The sequence below is a fragment of the Balaenoptera musculus genome, chromosome 14 (assembly GCF_009873245.2).
Source record: "Balaenoptera musculus isolate JJ_BM4_2016_0621 chromosome 14, mBalMus1.pri.v3, whole genome shotgun sequence".
Taxonomy (NCBI): domain Eukaryota; kingdom Metazoa; phylum Chordata; class Mammalia; order Artiodactyla; family Balaenopteridae; genus Balaenoptera; species Balaenoptera musculus.
The window spans coordinates 66133395-66149933 of NC_045798.1; the positions used below are offsets into that span (position 1 = coordinate 66133395).

General features: G+C 49.6%; 1 protein-coding gene across 6 annotated transcripts in view; it reads right to left on the bottom strand.

The window, feature by feature from the left end:
• The window catches only part of MYO5B (myosin VB), a 367733-nt gene that overhangs the window by 30033 nt on the left and 321161 nt on the right, over positions 1-16539 (bottom strand). For all 6 annotated transcript variants that reach the window (XM_036823444.1, XM_036823439.1, XM_036823438.1 and 3 more), the window contains exons 23-27: positions 10484-10568; positions 9514-9662; positions 8278-8397; positions 6262-6402; positions 2614-2679 (exon numbers count right to left, since the gene is read on the bottom strand). In XM_036823444.1, coding sequence (XP_036679339.1) covers positions 2614-2679; positions 6262-6402; positions 8278-8397; positions 9514-9662; positions 10484-10568 — 561 coding nt within the window. The remainder of the gene's footprint in view (positions 1-2613; positions 2680-6261; positions 6403-8277; positions 8398-9513; positions 9663-10483; positions 10569-16539) is intronic.

Below are 16539 nucleotides of genomic sequence, written 5' to 3' on the forward strand. Positions count from 1 at the left end.
AAAAATATCATTGAAACTCAGTTTTGGAATGTATTTAAAATTTTCTAGGTAAAATATTTAACTTCGTGTTTGAGATGAAATCAGATAATTTAAAGTCTAGTAATTACACATAAATTGCTGACAGGGCCCTGGAATATATGGGATTCAAAATTTCCCACAGAAAACCAAGAACATGGAAAACTGGGCACTGGTTACACATTCATCACAGAGCCACAGGATCACAAAGCTAGGAGATCACTGGGTATAACCCCTTTACTGAATGAACGAGGAAGCCGAGGATGGAGCAGAGAAGGCTCACAGTGAGTTCAGAGGCTGGTCCAGGGTCCTTCCCACTACTGCACCACACACGTGGTCATTTCTGGGAGATTTGGGACCAGGCATGGAGACAAGTGATTCTGCAGAAATGAGAAGGGCCCTGGGGTGTGGTGATTACTGGTGAGTCTAGTTATTAAGTTTAGGAGTTGAGACTCCACTCAGAGCCTGGGTGCTCTTCCTTCTGCTAGCACTGTGCCCTCCCAGGACAAGCCAGCACTGCCTGGGGAAGGAGCACTGGGCTGGGAGGCAGGAGTCCTGGGTCCTCACTCTGGCTCGAGGTACAACTTTGTACCCCCTGGAACCTCTGCTTTCTCAGGTGTGGTTCAAGGGACTGGGACCAGATGGTGGCTGAAGTTTCCTCTGGCTCCGACCAGAGTTGAGTGGGCATCAGAATCCCCAGAGGGTGTGTTAAAACCCAGACTGCCGGACCCGCCCCAGAGCTGCTGATTCAGCAGGTCTGGGCTGAAGCCCAAGAATCTGCATTTCTAGCATGATCCCGGTGATGCCGCTGGTCCCAGGACCCCTCTTAAGAGAACCACTGGGATAGACCATTCTATCATCTTTAAAATGAGGGGTGAGATTGATGCCCCAATAGCCTGTAACAAGATCCCGTGTTCCTCTTCTTCCTCTGGGGCTAAGCCTCCCTCAGGAAAGGCAGCTGAAGGATGGCGTACAGAAAGCCCCGTAACAGGCATTTATCACAGCAAGAGACTCCCCTGCCCCTGGGAAGCTGTTAAATCTTTTAAATATCACATGAGAAAGTAAGTCTAATCAATAATTCAAAAGAGAAAAACCTACCTAGCACCCTCTTCTTATACCATTAGTGTGGCCCTAGTTGTTCAAAAAGCTGTGGGAATAACTCAGGGCTGTTCTCCTGAGCAATATGGCTGTTACCAGAGTTATCTGCAGTCCTGTAAGTGGGACCAGGCTGAGTGGCCCTGGAACACTGGAGAAATTCCCAACTCCCAAGTCTCTGGGGAAGAGGACAGGGGAGTGGGAATGCTCCATCTAACGCCCCTTTTCTGTACATCCCCACGCCCGCCCGCCCGCCCGCCACATCGCTGCGGTAAATGCAGGCCCGCTTGTCCTCAGACCCGAGGCCTTCCCCCCTCCACCCGGCCACCTCCTGCTGGACACGCTGGGAGAGCCCTCGGCCTTACATATCTCCATGCTGGTCTGGATTGTTTTTCAAAGTGAGTCCATTCCACCGGCACATTTTACTCTAACTGAAACTGTATCAGGTAGGTAAGATACACGTGCCATAATAATAAATATATATTTGCTCTCTGGCTCTGGTTCCTGGAAGAGCTTCTTAAACTTTTGTAACCTCCTAGTGTTAGAGGTGAGAGGAACATCTTCTATTATATTTGGTCTTAGTCCCTGGTTCCTGGCACAGAGCTCCTAAACCCTTGGAATTTCCTGAGTGATGAGGTGAGGGAAGTGTCTTCTGTTATTCATCATAAGCCCCTTTCAACCACGCTGGAGTTTATGCTGAGGTAACTCTTGGAGGATGGGGGCTTCCAGAGGACCCAAGCCTGGGGTTAGAGCCCTGCAGCCTTCAGCCCACCCATCGACCTTAGGAAAAGGGAGGAGGAGGGCAGGAGATGGAGTTAAACGCCAACGGCCAATGATTTAACCCATCATGCCTGTGTAACCGGAACCTCCACAAAACCTCTCAGTGACAGGGTTTGGGAGCTTCCGGTTGATGAACACGTGGAGGTGCCTGGAGAGGGCTGGACACTCCGAGTCCCCTCCCACATGCGTCACACCCCTTCCATCTGGCCTTTCCTGAGTTGTACCCTTCACAGTAAACCAGTAATAGTAAGTAAAATGTTTTCCTGAGTTCTGTGAACCATTCTAACAAATTATCAAATGTGAGGAAGGGGGCACGGGAACCCATGATCGTAGCAGAGTCCTGGGGACCCACCGATGTGATTGGCATCTGAAGAGGGGGCAGTCTTGTGGGGCTGAGCCCCTAACCAGCAGGGTCTGTGTTAACCCTCGGAAGTTTGTGCCACAATTGAATTTAATTGTAGGACTCCTAGTTGGTGTCCACAGAGAACTGGAGAACTGCTTGATGTGGAAAACTCATACATTCTGTGTCAGGGGTGTTTGGAGTAAATACAAATTTTCCTTCATTTCAAAGATGAAGAAACTCAAGTGCGGAAAGGGGAAACTGTGGGCTTACGGCTCCACTTATTCGTAGACGGAAGCTCAGGAATGGCCTTGCTGTCGCCCAGCACCATCATCCGTCCTCCGTAGGGTGAGTTAAGGAAGCTTGTCTTCCAAGAATCTTACCTTCAGACTATTGTAGGCTAGATCTGCATCCTGGTCCAAATCTAAGTCACTACTTGGCTGTTCCGCCTGCATGGAAGAAGAGGCAGAGAGGTGAGCACGGGCTGCAAGGCAGCTGCTCCACAGGACGATTTCCCACCACGGTCAGGATGTGCTTGTTTTGCCCTTGCTTGTGCCCGGCACTCCCAACCCTGTGTATGTCCGCCTCCTTCCTGCCAAGATGCAGCTCACTACCTCAGGCCACCACGGAGCTCCCTCCTGCCTGCCCACATCCCCTGCGTAACTTTATTCACACGATCTTCACAAGCACCTACAGGTTGAACACAAATAACACTGTGCTATGGGTTGAACCATGTCCCCAAAAAGATACACCAAAGTCCTAACCCCTGGTACCTGTGAATGTCACCCAGTTTGGAAGTAGGGCCTTTGCAGATATAATCAAGTCAAGATGAGGGCATTAGGATGGTCCCTAGTCTGCCGTGACTGGTGTCCTTATAAGAAGGGGAGAAGACACGCACACAGGGAAGACCCCCCCCCACCCCCCACCCCGTGAACTGAAGACGGAGGCAGAGCTGGGAGTCACACAGCTGCAAGTCGAGGAATGCCAAGGGCCGCCAGCAGCCCAGACACTCAAAGAGAGGCATGGAGCAGATCCTCCCCAAAAGCCTTTAGGAGAGCACGGCCCTGTTGACACCTTAATTGTTGGCTCCTGGTCTCCAGAACCATGAGAGAATACAGTTATGTTGTTTTCAGCCATCTAGTTCGTGGTACTTTGTTTCAGTAGTCCTAGGAAACCAGCACCGTTAGACTTGTGTGCTTATTAGGAAGGTTAACATATAATAATGATGTACTTGTTATGAGGTTTAAGAGCCCCTCTTAGTTATTTTTTGGCGGCGGGGGGGGGGGGACGTGTGTGTGTGCACACTTCACAGCTCCACAGCTGGTGGGTGTGGAGAGCAACAACGGGAACACCAGCCCATTAGGACTCAGCCGAGCCAATGACTCCTATCATTGTTTGGCAGCTATTGGACTTGACTTGTCCAATGAGAAGGGGTAGAAACACCTTCACAAATGGTTAACTGCTCGGGGTGATTTCAAGTAGTGAGTGATAGTCCCTGAATAAGATGGGTTTTTGGAGCTAAAACCTGACAGTGCTTAACTAGATATCCATAGTGCTAGCAACCTGAAGTCCAGCTGTGGATGGATTCGGTGGGTCCCAAGCTTGGAGACTGGGGCTGGATCCAGGTCGAGGACTGTGACACCGGCTGCACTGTTTCCAGCCTGCAACCTGGGAAAGCGACGCTCCAGGCTACCAGCCTCTGCTTCGCCTCCCACCACCCCCAGCGGCCGGGGAGGTGACTGCTCAGGGCCAGCTCATAACCCGCTGGCCTGGGGAGGGGGCTGCACCTGTGTTCTACGTAGCATGGGCCTGCAGCACGACCATGGATTACCGTTGAGTGCATTAGGTTCTTGGAAAATGGAGATCGTCTATCCAAATCCGAGGAGCTGTATTAGGGTGGACCAGCAGTTATGTTTCTAAGTGGACAGCCCACTGGAATCCCCGATAGCCGTGGTGACTCTGCCAGGCCCGGGGAAAGGGAGCCAGAAGGCTGGGAAGTCAAACACATGGACGGACTGTCCCAGAGGCCCCACCGCTTGACAGGCTAGGTGACTCCCTCACTGACAGGCTCCCTACAGACCTCCCTGTCAGGCTCCCTACAGACCTCCCTGTCATTCCTCATCCAGAGCCTGGCCTCTCTCAATAGCCAAGACCTGGGCCATATCGCTCCAGACCAGAGACCTAGGTGGCTCAGAATTTCTCTTGGGACCCAGGGCAGATCCAAGAACATGATCTCTGAAAGCTCAGTTTCAGGGTTTCTGCAGAGGGATTCCATACTCTCCTCCGGCCCACTTCTGCCTTTCTTACCAAACTCTGGCAGAAACAAGGTCATTCTTCTTAAACAGAGATCCTCAATGCACGTACAGGGCTGTGAGCCAAGCCTGCGGTTCTAACTTTTGCTCGGTGATTATTTTTTAATGAAAGATATACCCCTTTTTATCCGGTTTCGAGACAAGCAGAAGTCCTAAAGCCAAGATTCCAAAACTATTTGGCACTCCTGCAGTGGGGAGCCTGGAGAGTGAGCCTTCAGGGACAGCTGGGCGGCCAGGAACTTTCACGTCAGGCATTGTCTGACGTCTGTGCAGCTTTTCATCTATTTGATTTGTGCTCGCCTGTCAGGGCAGATTCTCTTCTAATTGAATGAGTCATTTATAAACCTAATCCTTTCACCCTCCATTCTGAATCTAATCCACCTGAAAGATTTAAATCCATCAGCAAGATTTACCTCCCCACTTACTGCTCAGGAAAAACCCCAAGAATTTACCAGTAATACCGATCAACATCTGTATCACATTTGATTGGAAAGGGAAGTTGGGTGTTACAAAAGGAGAAAGTGTGTAGGGGTGGGGTGGGGGTAGGGCTGAGGATGCAGGGAGGGGGTCAAACCCCGCAAGGGGCAACTCAAGCCTGAGAACAGACCCAAGGCCTTTCACAAACCCACAGTGAGGTCAGCTAATGATGTGAGCCATGTCCGAAACGGCCTCATATCCCATTAGAAGCAGTCCTCATAGCAAGTGGAGGACCACTTGCTCTCTATTCCTACAGCACCAACCTGTTTGTACTCAATCTGGCATTTATTTGAGCCCTACCAATGTTATTTTTTATTCTTCACCCGTGTTATGTCTGGTTCTCCTGACCTAGATTACACATTCCTCGAATTTATAATCTAGTCAATGGGGGGATTTCTCTTCTGTTTGTATCTCCCTCATTTAATAAACACTTTGAACACCTACTATGAGTCCGGCACCAGCACAGTGCTGAGCATAGCATAGGTGCCCAACGGGTCCTTGGGATGGAGTGATACATCTGGGGACACTAAGGTTTCAAAAAATATCTTTTCAAGACCCAAGATACTGATGATACTTTAGATTGAGGAGAGGCTGCAGTCCTAGGTGACTGCAAACTTGGTCTGCCCCTGACCCAATGGGACCAAACTCAAGTCCACACCAGATTCCAGGTACAAACAGGCATTGATTTTCTCTAAGATTTGACTTTCGCCTATATAGTCGACCCTTGGATCACATGGGTTTGAACTTCACAGGTCCACTTATTCGTGCATTTTTTTCAATAGTAAATACTACAGCACTACACAATCTGGGATTGGTTGAATCCTCAGATGCAGAACCAGGGCCGACTATAAGTCACAGGTGAGTTTTCAACTGTGCAGAGGGTTGGGCGCCCCTAGCCCGAGTTGTTCAAAGGTCAACTGTGTTTATACTCTAATTACACCCTGGATCTCTTTGCAAGTGGGTGACAATGACACAGGCTCCCTGCTGGCTTCACCACTGGAAATTCTTTGCCCTGAAGGTACTGGGGAAGCTGACTCCTGTCCGACTGGCGTGATGTGGGCACTTGCAGAGAAGATTCAATATGCCATCAAGACAAGATGAAGCTCTTCCCTGAAACCCAGCCCCAGCATGACCTCTCGTGGTCACACCTGACCCCGTGAGCCCTGGCAGGAGTGAGCTGGGTCATTCTGACGCCAGCACCCTCAGGGTGCGGCCCTGCGGGCTCGCAGCTCCTTCACGCACCGGGATTTTCTTGCTGTCCTGCTGTTCTTTCTTCTCCAGTTGCACCTGCAGTTTCTTCCTCTCCTGCTCAAGCTCTCGCACCCTCTTCTGCAGCTTCAGGAAGACTGTCAAGTCCATGGCCGCCTTCTCCAGGCCAATTTCCTTCCGAGGAAGACAGGGAGTGGGAAGAAGAGGTTTTAATAGCACAGATGCCTTAGGGAACACACGGCACCCTCAGTGTCAGCTGTCTCCGTCGGCCGTCTGTCCTCCCTCTCCCTCCCAAACATCAATTCACACCTCTGAGACAAAGCCAATGCCAACCAACTATCATTTTCATGTTAAAGTTGGTGCTCCAGGCTCATTTTCTGTCTACATAACATCTGAGTCTCAGCCACTTATATTCCTCCTGTGTGAGCCACCTAAGATGACCAATCATATACTCTAGGAACAAATGGATAAAGACACAGCCTTTTTATTTGGAAGTTAAAAAAGAGCTCATTCCTGGAAAATGGTCTCACACAGAGAAGTTGTCAAACTCAGGATATAATGCTTCCTGATGAAGGATCAATGCGCTTACTAATCACCGTTAAATGTGCTGTCGAACACCACTTGACTGCACCTTGAATCAAAATCAACGCTTGTCCTGCCAGGGTACCCATTTATCCAACAGATTCTGCAGCATCAATTTCCCAGTAGATTTCTTCCTTCAGATTCATGCCTGGGTTTGTCCTCCAGGGTCTGTCACGTGTGGGTGTGCACGGACAAACATGTGTATCGGCAGAAGCATATCCATGTGGATCTTAAAAGTACATGTTTGTACATAAGGGACAACATAATTTGGTTCAGCCAGCACTTAATGAATGCTTCGTACTTAGCCAGCACTGGGCTTGCTGCTCTGGCCAATCCCAAGAACCAGCCTCAGCTTCCCGGAAGAACATAAATCCACTGATGGAAGTGCTTATGTCTGCACGTAAACCCGTCACATATACAAACACCTGGGTGGTGCATCTGGAGTTCAGGCTGACCCAAGCCTCTGGGACCCAGACTTAGGAGACTGCAAAGCAAAACCAAGGGCCTTAAGCCAGCATTTATTAAATGCTTACTAAGTACATACAGCAGGCAGCAAACCACACCAAACTGTACAGCAGACAGACCTTTACCTGGAGGACCTCCTTTTCTATCCTTCCACCCTTTATTCTATCACTAGCCATCTCTCACCATCCTTCACTTCCCTTTACAGCACTTAACGGTACTCGCAATTGTATTATAAGCTTCTTCCATCAACTGATTAGTGTCTAACTCTCCATCAGACATGCTCCACGAGGGCAGGGACCTTCTCTGGCTCGATCACTGCTGTTTCTCCAGTACCCACCAGCAGTGCCTGGCACAAGGATGTGATCAAAGCACATTTGTTTTTATAACCGTCCCTCTTCCACATCTATCTTCAAGTGCTTCATACGGTTTTACGTGCTTGTGATTTTCTGCTTTTCAAATGCCAGAGGAAAAACTGTGTGTCTATGTACCTTTGATAAAATTACACACAGACTATAAAGACCACCGTGTGACTAGAGGCTATTACCGACAAAGATACATTTCATTCAGCAAGTATCTGTTGTTTCAAATATTTGTTGCTGTCCTCTGAGTTTTAGCCAGCTTCTAAGTCAGGAAGGGAAATTTTCTTGTTGATATTACTATATGTGCTGTGATACTAAATGGGAATGATAAATTATATCTCTTTTAATGACTCAGATGTTCCAGCTATTTCACCTCTCTGCAACAGGTCCTCAGTTTTGCAAGAGGAATCAGGGATCTTCCTTTATGGAGAGCGGGAACAATAATGTATTGCCTTGCACAGTAAATATTAACTCCAGAGAACTGTCTATAAAGTCCGCCGCAGTCCGAGTGACCCTGCTGTCAGGAATGAGCCCGGGGAACTGTGGTCCCAGAAACAGAACAGCGCTGGTGGGGGAAGCTCCACACAGGTCACAGACCCTCCCTCTGGAGCACAGACAACAGCCAAGAGCCTGTCTTACTCACCTCCACCTGTTGGAGGGCATCTTCTGCGTCTCCGACCTCAGATGTCGAGATGGAGGGGTAATTAGAGTCAGATTCTAAGCTACTCTGGTTTGACGGGTTCCGCCTGTGGCCTGGGATTTGCTGTTTAGGGAGAAACATGTGAAAACACATAATGAACTAATGTTAACAAGAACTATTATTTTTCAAATAACAGTAGACTCTAGAATTGGACTTTGCCTCCTTTGTCAACAAAAATAGGTACCACTGTTTCTTGGAATGATGGCTAAACAGAGCTGTTCCCACGAGAAATTTCACCTACAGTTCTTACATCCGTCCAGCTAAGCAACAAAATGACACTTGGAAGAGAACACAGTTCTACAGCGGGTCTGTGTTCCCTCTAAATGAAATGCAAATCCGTAACATTGGGCCAATTTCTCTGAAAAGTCCTGGGGAAAAAATCCTTAACCCCCGAACAGCCTGAAGTACACAGACAGTCCTGTCACCGCCTCCCTCTTGAAAAGAACACTGCACACCGGCCCCTCAAGGCCCCTGCTTCAACCTGCACTCCACCAATTCTGTTTCTGAAAATAGTAAGCATATTAGAAAGAGAGCTTATCGTTTATACTGTTCACTTAAAAATTACTCTTTTCCCCCCTTGCACCTGATTGGGCGCTGAGAGTAAAAACTGATCTTGGTAGGAAAGTTTTAGATTTCTATATGTGTTCCTACTCAGCTTCTCTTCCTGGTTCCTATGCAATTAACTTATTCAGTCTCGTCTGAATACGCCTTTCTGGAGGGAATAGTTACATGGGGTAAAAGAGAATGACAAATCTTGAAACATGAAAATGTTCCCCTGTATCTGCGTGGCATCAAGGATTAGGAGAAACCGTCAGGCCCTTGCAGGTCTGCCTGCAGCTCGTGCTCCCCATACCACTCCTGTTTCCACACAGGGATTCTCCCAGAATAGGAAACAAGGAAGAGAACACATATATGTGGGTGGAATTTTCCTTCAAGTCCTAACCGAGATCTTCATAAGACCCCAAAGGTGGGAAAGGAGCTGCCCTTGGGAAGGACTCACTGCCCAGCTACTTGCTTGTGTGAGAACCACCCACGGGAGGGGCGACAACTGACACGGGGAGGCGACACTGTTCGTGCCGCACCGGTCACCGAGCATCGCTGTGCCAGACGGCACTGCAGGGGCAGCGGCGCGAGGACAAGGGCTGCAAAGCCGGTGGGCGGGAGAACCGCCCTCCTTGCCTTTATGATGGTCATCTCGTCCCGAAGGTTGTCGTATCTCTGCTCCAGCCGGGAATATTCCTTCACGAGGTTCTGGTACCGGGAGCGTTCCTCCTCCAGCTCCTTCTTCATCAGGAGGTTTTCCTGGACGGAGCTCTGGGCAGATTCATCTGGAAAGCAAGTGCACGGAGCTGCACTTTTGCTTGGCACGGCTTCCCCTAGAGCGTGACCACTCGTGCCTTCTGACTAAACTCTTGTTAAAAGGCTGCCCACAACAAGCTCACAACACAGATACTTGGCGAGTTTATTCAGCAACCTCACCCTCTGCAGAGCCCAGGGAGGTTTGCTCCCAAGGCTCGGCTGCAGTCTTCGGAGCGGGGAAGGCCCACTCTGCCCCTAGGGGCTGGGGAGAGAAGCCGGCCGCACACACGACAACTCGCTCGGCTAACAGGCCAGACTCTCTCTTACAACAACTGTCATAGCAACTGCTGGCAGCAATGCCGGAAGAACCCAGGTTCTGTTCCAGCGTTTCTTCCTTATTCCTGGTCTTTCAGGTTCTTGTGCAGAGAGATTAAAGGAGATGCGAGGAGATAAGGCCGCAGGTTAGGTGGGGGGAAGGAGGGAAGGCAAAAAGGTAACATGGGTGGGCTTTTCTCCCACCAAAACTTATGATTCATATCAGTGGAAAGAAACAATTTTTAAAGGGGAATTTAAGACAGTTAAAGGCCATGCTGGGTGAGTCTGTGCACTCAGGTGGTTAAAACTCCTGAAACCAAATGTCGGCAGCAGGATCTTAAAGATAACCCTTCTTTTTCATCTCTCTCCCGTTGAAACCCTTTCCCCACTGCAGCATCCTGACTAACTACACGCTTGGTAGAAATCTTTGGGGAAAATCAGTGTGGAAAAGAACTTCAAATCCAAATGAAAAGTCCTGCACTTTGGCACCTACCTTTAGATTGGCACAGGATTTGGTTGTCACTTTGGTACCTACCTCTAGATTGGCACAGGATTTGGTTGTTAAGCTGGTCTTTCTCATCTTTCAAGAGCGCATTTTCTTGCTCCAGGTCTGCAACTCGCTGAAAGAGACAGCAGGGGGAAAAATATTTGCCTGCAAAGCCGGGCAGAGGAAAGGCTCCTTTTGTGAGGTTTGATCTTCAGCTGGTTATGTTTAAATGCTCTTTTTACTAAAGAAAATTGAATCGGCCAAAGCTGCTTTCATTTGGGGATTAAAATTGTACACTGAAAGAAAAATCCCATTAGAACAGGGCAGATGAGTTTACCACTGTTTATGGTTTTACAACGCCCACAAAAACCTCATGAAAAGTCTACGCCAAGCTCATATGCTGTGTTCAGGATCTTACACTGATAACTGGCCTTCTTGTATTTAGTTCTGTGTCTTGGTACATTTTGAGCTCTCATATTTGAGTCTCAGGAAAGCCTAAAGCTCACAATGAAGAATTATCCCTGGTCTTCACCCGCCCCTGCCCGTGTCTGTCTCACTGGACCCGCACAGCTCAGATGCTCGGGAAGGGAAGGAGCCTTGCTACTGACTTTCAACTAGAGTATGTGAATTATGTTCAATGAAGCTGCTATTTTACTAAGCACAGTACCCTGTGCTAGGTGTGGCAAAAGACAAAAAAATGAGGGTCAGACAGGCTCCCAGGTTTTGGTCTGAGTGATAAGCATAAACAATCTTGCTCCCTTTGGTTGAAGAAATCGGTGCTGGCTATCTTGGGTACATTTTATGACCTACTGGGGAGAGGCTTCTTCCCAACCTGTGTAGAAAGAGCCTCAAAATGCCACCCTCAGTACAATAACAGAACACGTGATAACTAGCCTGTGCACAGTAGCTGAGACTAGATGGTGACCTACCAGAATTGCTACCTAGGAGATTGTGGCATGGAATCCAGGGGGAGAGAGGATCACACAGTTCCCAGAGGACCCACCTGCACTCCCCTGAAATGCTGCTAGACCCCGTGGCAGGAAAAGCAGGAAAGGAGGCCCCAGGGATGCTGGCTAAAGGGCAGAAGCCTTGGAGAGGTTTGAATTCCAACTGGTTATGTTTCAATGCCATCTTCCCTTCCTCCTGGCTTTAAAGATAAGCTTAAGGCACCAAGAGGTGAGTTAAGAGAACTGCGCCCCCCAACCCCCAGCATCACGTAGAAAGGGTCAGGAGAGAACTTCAACAAGGCTGGAGTCCAGGAGTGAGGTCTGTTGTTCTCCCCTTAGGAATTCAGAAGGCAGTGACTCCCACTTAGGTGCCTTGGCCCCTCTAGGGAGCTGCTGATAGTCTGCAGGCGGCGTGCTCTCTAAGGATCCTTACAGAGCAGAGCAGACACACAGTACTGGCAGAGGCTTGCAAAAAGCTCCAAGCCATCTGTTAACCCTCCATTAACACGACCCAACTCCTTCAAACTTCAAGGAGGTTTCAACCTCCTTCAAAATGTGGCTCAAAACTACCTTCCAGGACACTGTCCCATCCTGGCAACGGGACACTGCAGCTCCTTTTCAACCTCAGTTCAGATGGGCTCAGCTTCCCTCGTCAGCTCACCTGCGGATGTACTGCTGAGAGTTACAGGTATGAGGCTCTGACTAGTGAGTGCAATGCTGGCACTACTCTAGGTCGAGAACCACTGGCCTTACGTCTTTATATTCAGCAGACCCCTTCCCACCAAGTAGATTATTACCCCCTTCACGGTCAGGAACTCTCTCTATGGAGAATCAGGCAAAGGACCATGTTCTGCCTCCCCACAGGATATCAAATGAGATAAGGCTGGTAAACATGTATACCCTCATGTAACTAATTATACCAGACTGTTATCTTCGTCGACAATTTATTTTTTATTATAATGAGCACAACTGATGTTTCGTGTCTACAGAGAGTAAACCTGACTTGGTGGTGAGGGCAAAGTATAAAAGAAAAAGCATCGAGATGGATGCTGTTTTATCATCAAAGGCTCCCACTTGCTGAGCCTAGTTCTGGCCCCGGGGGTGACGACACAGGGCGAGGCTGTCACTCATCCATCAGACACTTCCTGATGCGCTGCTCTGTACCAGGAGCCTTGCCAGGGGCTAGGGGATGCAAAATGAACAAGACTCAAGGTAGCTGCCCACAGAGAGGGCCCAGCCTAGCAGGGGTGAGGAACAGGTGGGTAACAGTGAGAAAACAGGTAAGGGCCATAGCAGGTTTCCGTAAAGCAGGGTTTCTCAGCCTTGGCGCTACGGCCCTGCCCCCTGGCAGACGCTCGGCTACCTCACCCGCCTGCTCAGCCGAGACCAGAGGCCTCAGCAGGACCCAGGGGCCACGTTCCAGGCTGTCACATCGTCAGTACCCGGCCCGACGCGGGCACCTAACGCTTGCTGAACGAATGAATTGCCCTGCAGATCCAGTTAAGGAGCCTAAGCTTTCCTCGTGCAAAAATCAGGACTCCTTTAAAGGGTTTTGTTTTCTGTTTTTGGTTTTTTAATGGGTTTACAGTTGACTAAACGTCTAGAAGACATGAGCTTGTTTAATCAAGTAATTCCATTCGGCTCAGGAGGCACATACACCACAGGGAAAAAGCACTCTTTAAATTCATCTAATTTGCTGTGATTGGACGCAGTTCACCACCCAATGACCTCACGTCTGCCTTTAAACTAGCTTGGCAAATACTCAAAATAGCTTTCCCTTTCCTAGGTGTACAAGTCAAGTCAAACTGAAAACAACCGACAGAAGAAACCACGTGGTGTGAACCTCTACCAAAAAAAGCCCACCCAGGGTGCAGCCAGAGTGAAGCTCCACCTGGTGCCGCAGTCAGGAGGGCAGGACTCCAGTCCCCCCTCGGAGAAGCAAGACTGCAACCTCTGAACCAGTGGACCCCGGTGGGTGGCTGTTCAGATCAGGCTGTGAAGTAACCAGACCCTCCATGGAGCTAGGACTTCAATTCCCTAAACCACCTTCTGTGTACACGGGCAGCTCACAGCGCAGGTGGGCACCTGAGACGGCTTCCAGGATCACTCACAGCGCTCACCACTGGCCTCTGAGCATCCTACAGGCAGGCAGTGTCCCTCTGAAGCGGAGCGTGTCATCTGCCCAGTAGAGGGCGCATGCCACCACCACGAGGCTGGACCTGAAACCTCCATTCCTCTGAATGCAGGCGAAGATCATGAAGCTTCATTGCAACCACCTGTGATCTAAAATCTCAGCCAAGACTCCAGCTGGTGGGGCAGCCACGGTCATGAGCGTGTACCCACTAAAATCTTCTGTTGTGCGGGCGCCTCATTTCTTTCCTCCGTCTCCCTCCAAGGCTTTGATTCCAAAAGACAGGCCTCTGATGAACTCAGCTTTGTTATTCTAAGCCGTTCATCAATGTGGCATTGGGGAGCTTTGCTTTTCTTCCTGCCTGAGCAGTTCTGGAGGGAGGCGCACAGCAGGCGGGGTGGGCCTCATCTCAGCTCCACATCCCAGGGTGGGGCAGAGAGTGCTCCCCCAATCACACTTCCCCAGGTGCTGGCCATCCCCAGTCTCCCCAACCAGCTAGCCTACGGAGAGTTTGTTGGCCGACGTGGTGGGTGACAAACTTCTGCAGCCAAATGGCCTTGCTTTTGTTGTCAGGGACGCAGGCTGCAGGGGGAGCCGCTAACAACACAGAACAAGGCAGGTGTGTCCTCTCAGCGTGATAAATAACACCCTCGCCAGCTGTGGGGACTCATTAAACATCATTCAGCAGCTCCGTTTTTTTTTTTGGCGGAGGGGTCTTCTAACTCTTGCAAGGCAACATTTTTGGGAGTGTTTCTTACCTCTAAAAGGTGACTGGGGACAGATCATGAGAACCAACACTGGTGTAAATCAGGCTAGTTTAGTCCCTGGTAAGTTAAATGAAACAAATGCCTCAGCTAAGTAACTGCCTTTACTAGTGATAATGTTTGGGGATACAAATGTAGCTCTGGGCTTTTGGTTTTGTTTTGACTTATTTTTTCAAGTTGGGTTTCTGCACTGTAAAAAGAGCCAAATGCAAGTCTTCTAGTAGAAAGCCACAGCTGGCTGTGGCCCTGAGCAGACCGGGTCCAGCTCGTAACCACTAGGCCACCCTGCATCCTGACAGGTCAGAAGGCTGACATATGAAGGACAGCGATGTCGACAGCCCGGAGCAGGCCTCAAACGCCTGGTTCCGACAGCACAGTTACAGGAAGGCGTTCGGGGCGGGAGGGACCTGGTGTGTGCCGCAGGGACCAAGGGCATCAGACAGACTTGCTCAGCTCTCTGGAGGGTTCACGGCCAATGTTGCCTTCAAGGTCAGAAGATCCTTCCTGATCTGACCTCACCACCTTCCTACCCTTCTCCTTGCTCTGTCCACCTCGGCCCGATGGCCTCCTTGTTGGTCCTTGAACCCACCCAGCCTACTCCCACCTCAGGGCTGATGCACCTGCTGTTACATTTGTCACCTGTTCCCTAGAAGTCCCCATGGCTCACTCCTCACCTCACTCAGGTATCTTCTCAGGGGGAGTCTGAATGAAACACACCTCCCCTGGCCCCAAAGTTTCCCCCCTATCCCTGTACTCTGCTTTATTTCTCTTTATTGCACATGAGGGATAATTTGTATTTGATTCCCATCTGTGTATTCTCCAATAACCCCCAAATATTTACGCTCCCTAAGAATGAGAAGGACTTTTAAAATTGCTTACTTTTGCACCAGTGTGCAGAACAGTGCCTAACAAATACACTCAATAAATAACTACTGAATAAACGAAGGGCTGTGAGCTTCCATGATTTCTGCAGTGAGATAATGTCCTGCCATGAGACGGCATGGGGTCCTCTTTCTAACAACCATCAGCCTCCTTATGAACCATGAAGCCTGCTGGTAGCACAACTCAGAGTCTTAATGGGCCAAAGAAGTCCTGTTCTGTATCTTTGGCGGGGAAGACTCAAAACATTCCACTGTGAGAACCCCCCTACCCCCAAAGGCAGATCTTTTTACTTCTATTTGGAAAAACACAAAACCTTTACATTGGAACTATCCAAGGTAACTATCCGCTGGTGGTTCGGTGGCCGATGACACAATACAACACAGAACCCCAACTGCACCAGCCTGAACACTCAAGGCCTGCGGGGCTCACATGTGTCAAGGACCCTCGCTCAGAGCCAGGAACCTAGCTGTGGGCTGCTCCTTCTCACCCACCCACAGCCCTGCTCCGAGCCAGGCCGTGCTGGCCTCACCAGCAGAGCAGATTCTGGATAATGAGCCATTGCCTCTGTGTCAAGGGCAGCCCTGGGACTCATGCCTCTTTCATCAGGAATAGGAAACAGCACAGCTGCACAAGTCCGTCAGCGCAGGGATCACTGATAGCTTTAAGAAGGAACAAAATACACATCCCACAGCTAAAAGGAAAGGAGGCTCCAGGCCGAGGTGCAGACCACTCTGGGGAGAGGCCCCAACAAGGACACCTTTAATAGAACGACTGTCAGCTAACTTCTGCAGCTGATGGGGCTGGGTCATGCCCAGGCTCTGCCCCCAGGGAGGCCTGGCCTCCCACAGTCCAAGGCAGCATGGCCATGTGGCCTGACAATGAGAATGCTGTCAGAAGCGGGGGGCCCCAAGTTTACCAGGATGCCAGTTCCAATACGACATTTGCTGACAGAAATATCAAATCCATTAATTAAACATCTACCAGCAGCCAGCCCCCTCCCTGCTTCGCCCGTCTCATCAATCTTGTTCAGCAAGGAGCAGGCTGCTGGACGAGCCGGAGAAGAAACCAACTGTCTGATTATTCAGCGTTTGTTAAGACTGGACATGGTACCTTTGATAAAAATTAAACCCTGACTAGGCAGAGAAGAACCAGAGGGGGAAAAAGCCAGCCCCTACCTGCCCTACCCCGCAGCCGCCAGAATAAACGTTTGGAAGACCTTAGAGAAAGAGAAAAATTTGCTTCCACTTTTTCTCCTCCTGGAAAAAGATGGACATCGCACTTAATCATTTTACACCAGTTTCTTAAGTTACCAGCTTGGGACTTGCTTATATTTGGAGTCAGGGAAGGTGCTTTTCTCATTCTGCCTCTGTGCCTGCTATT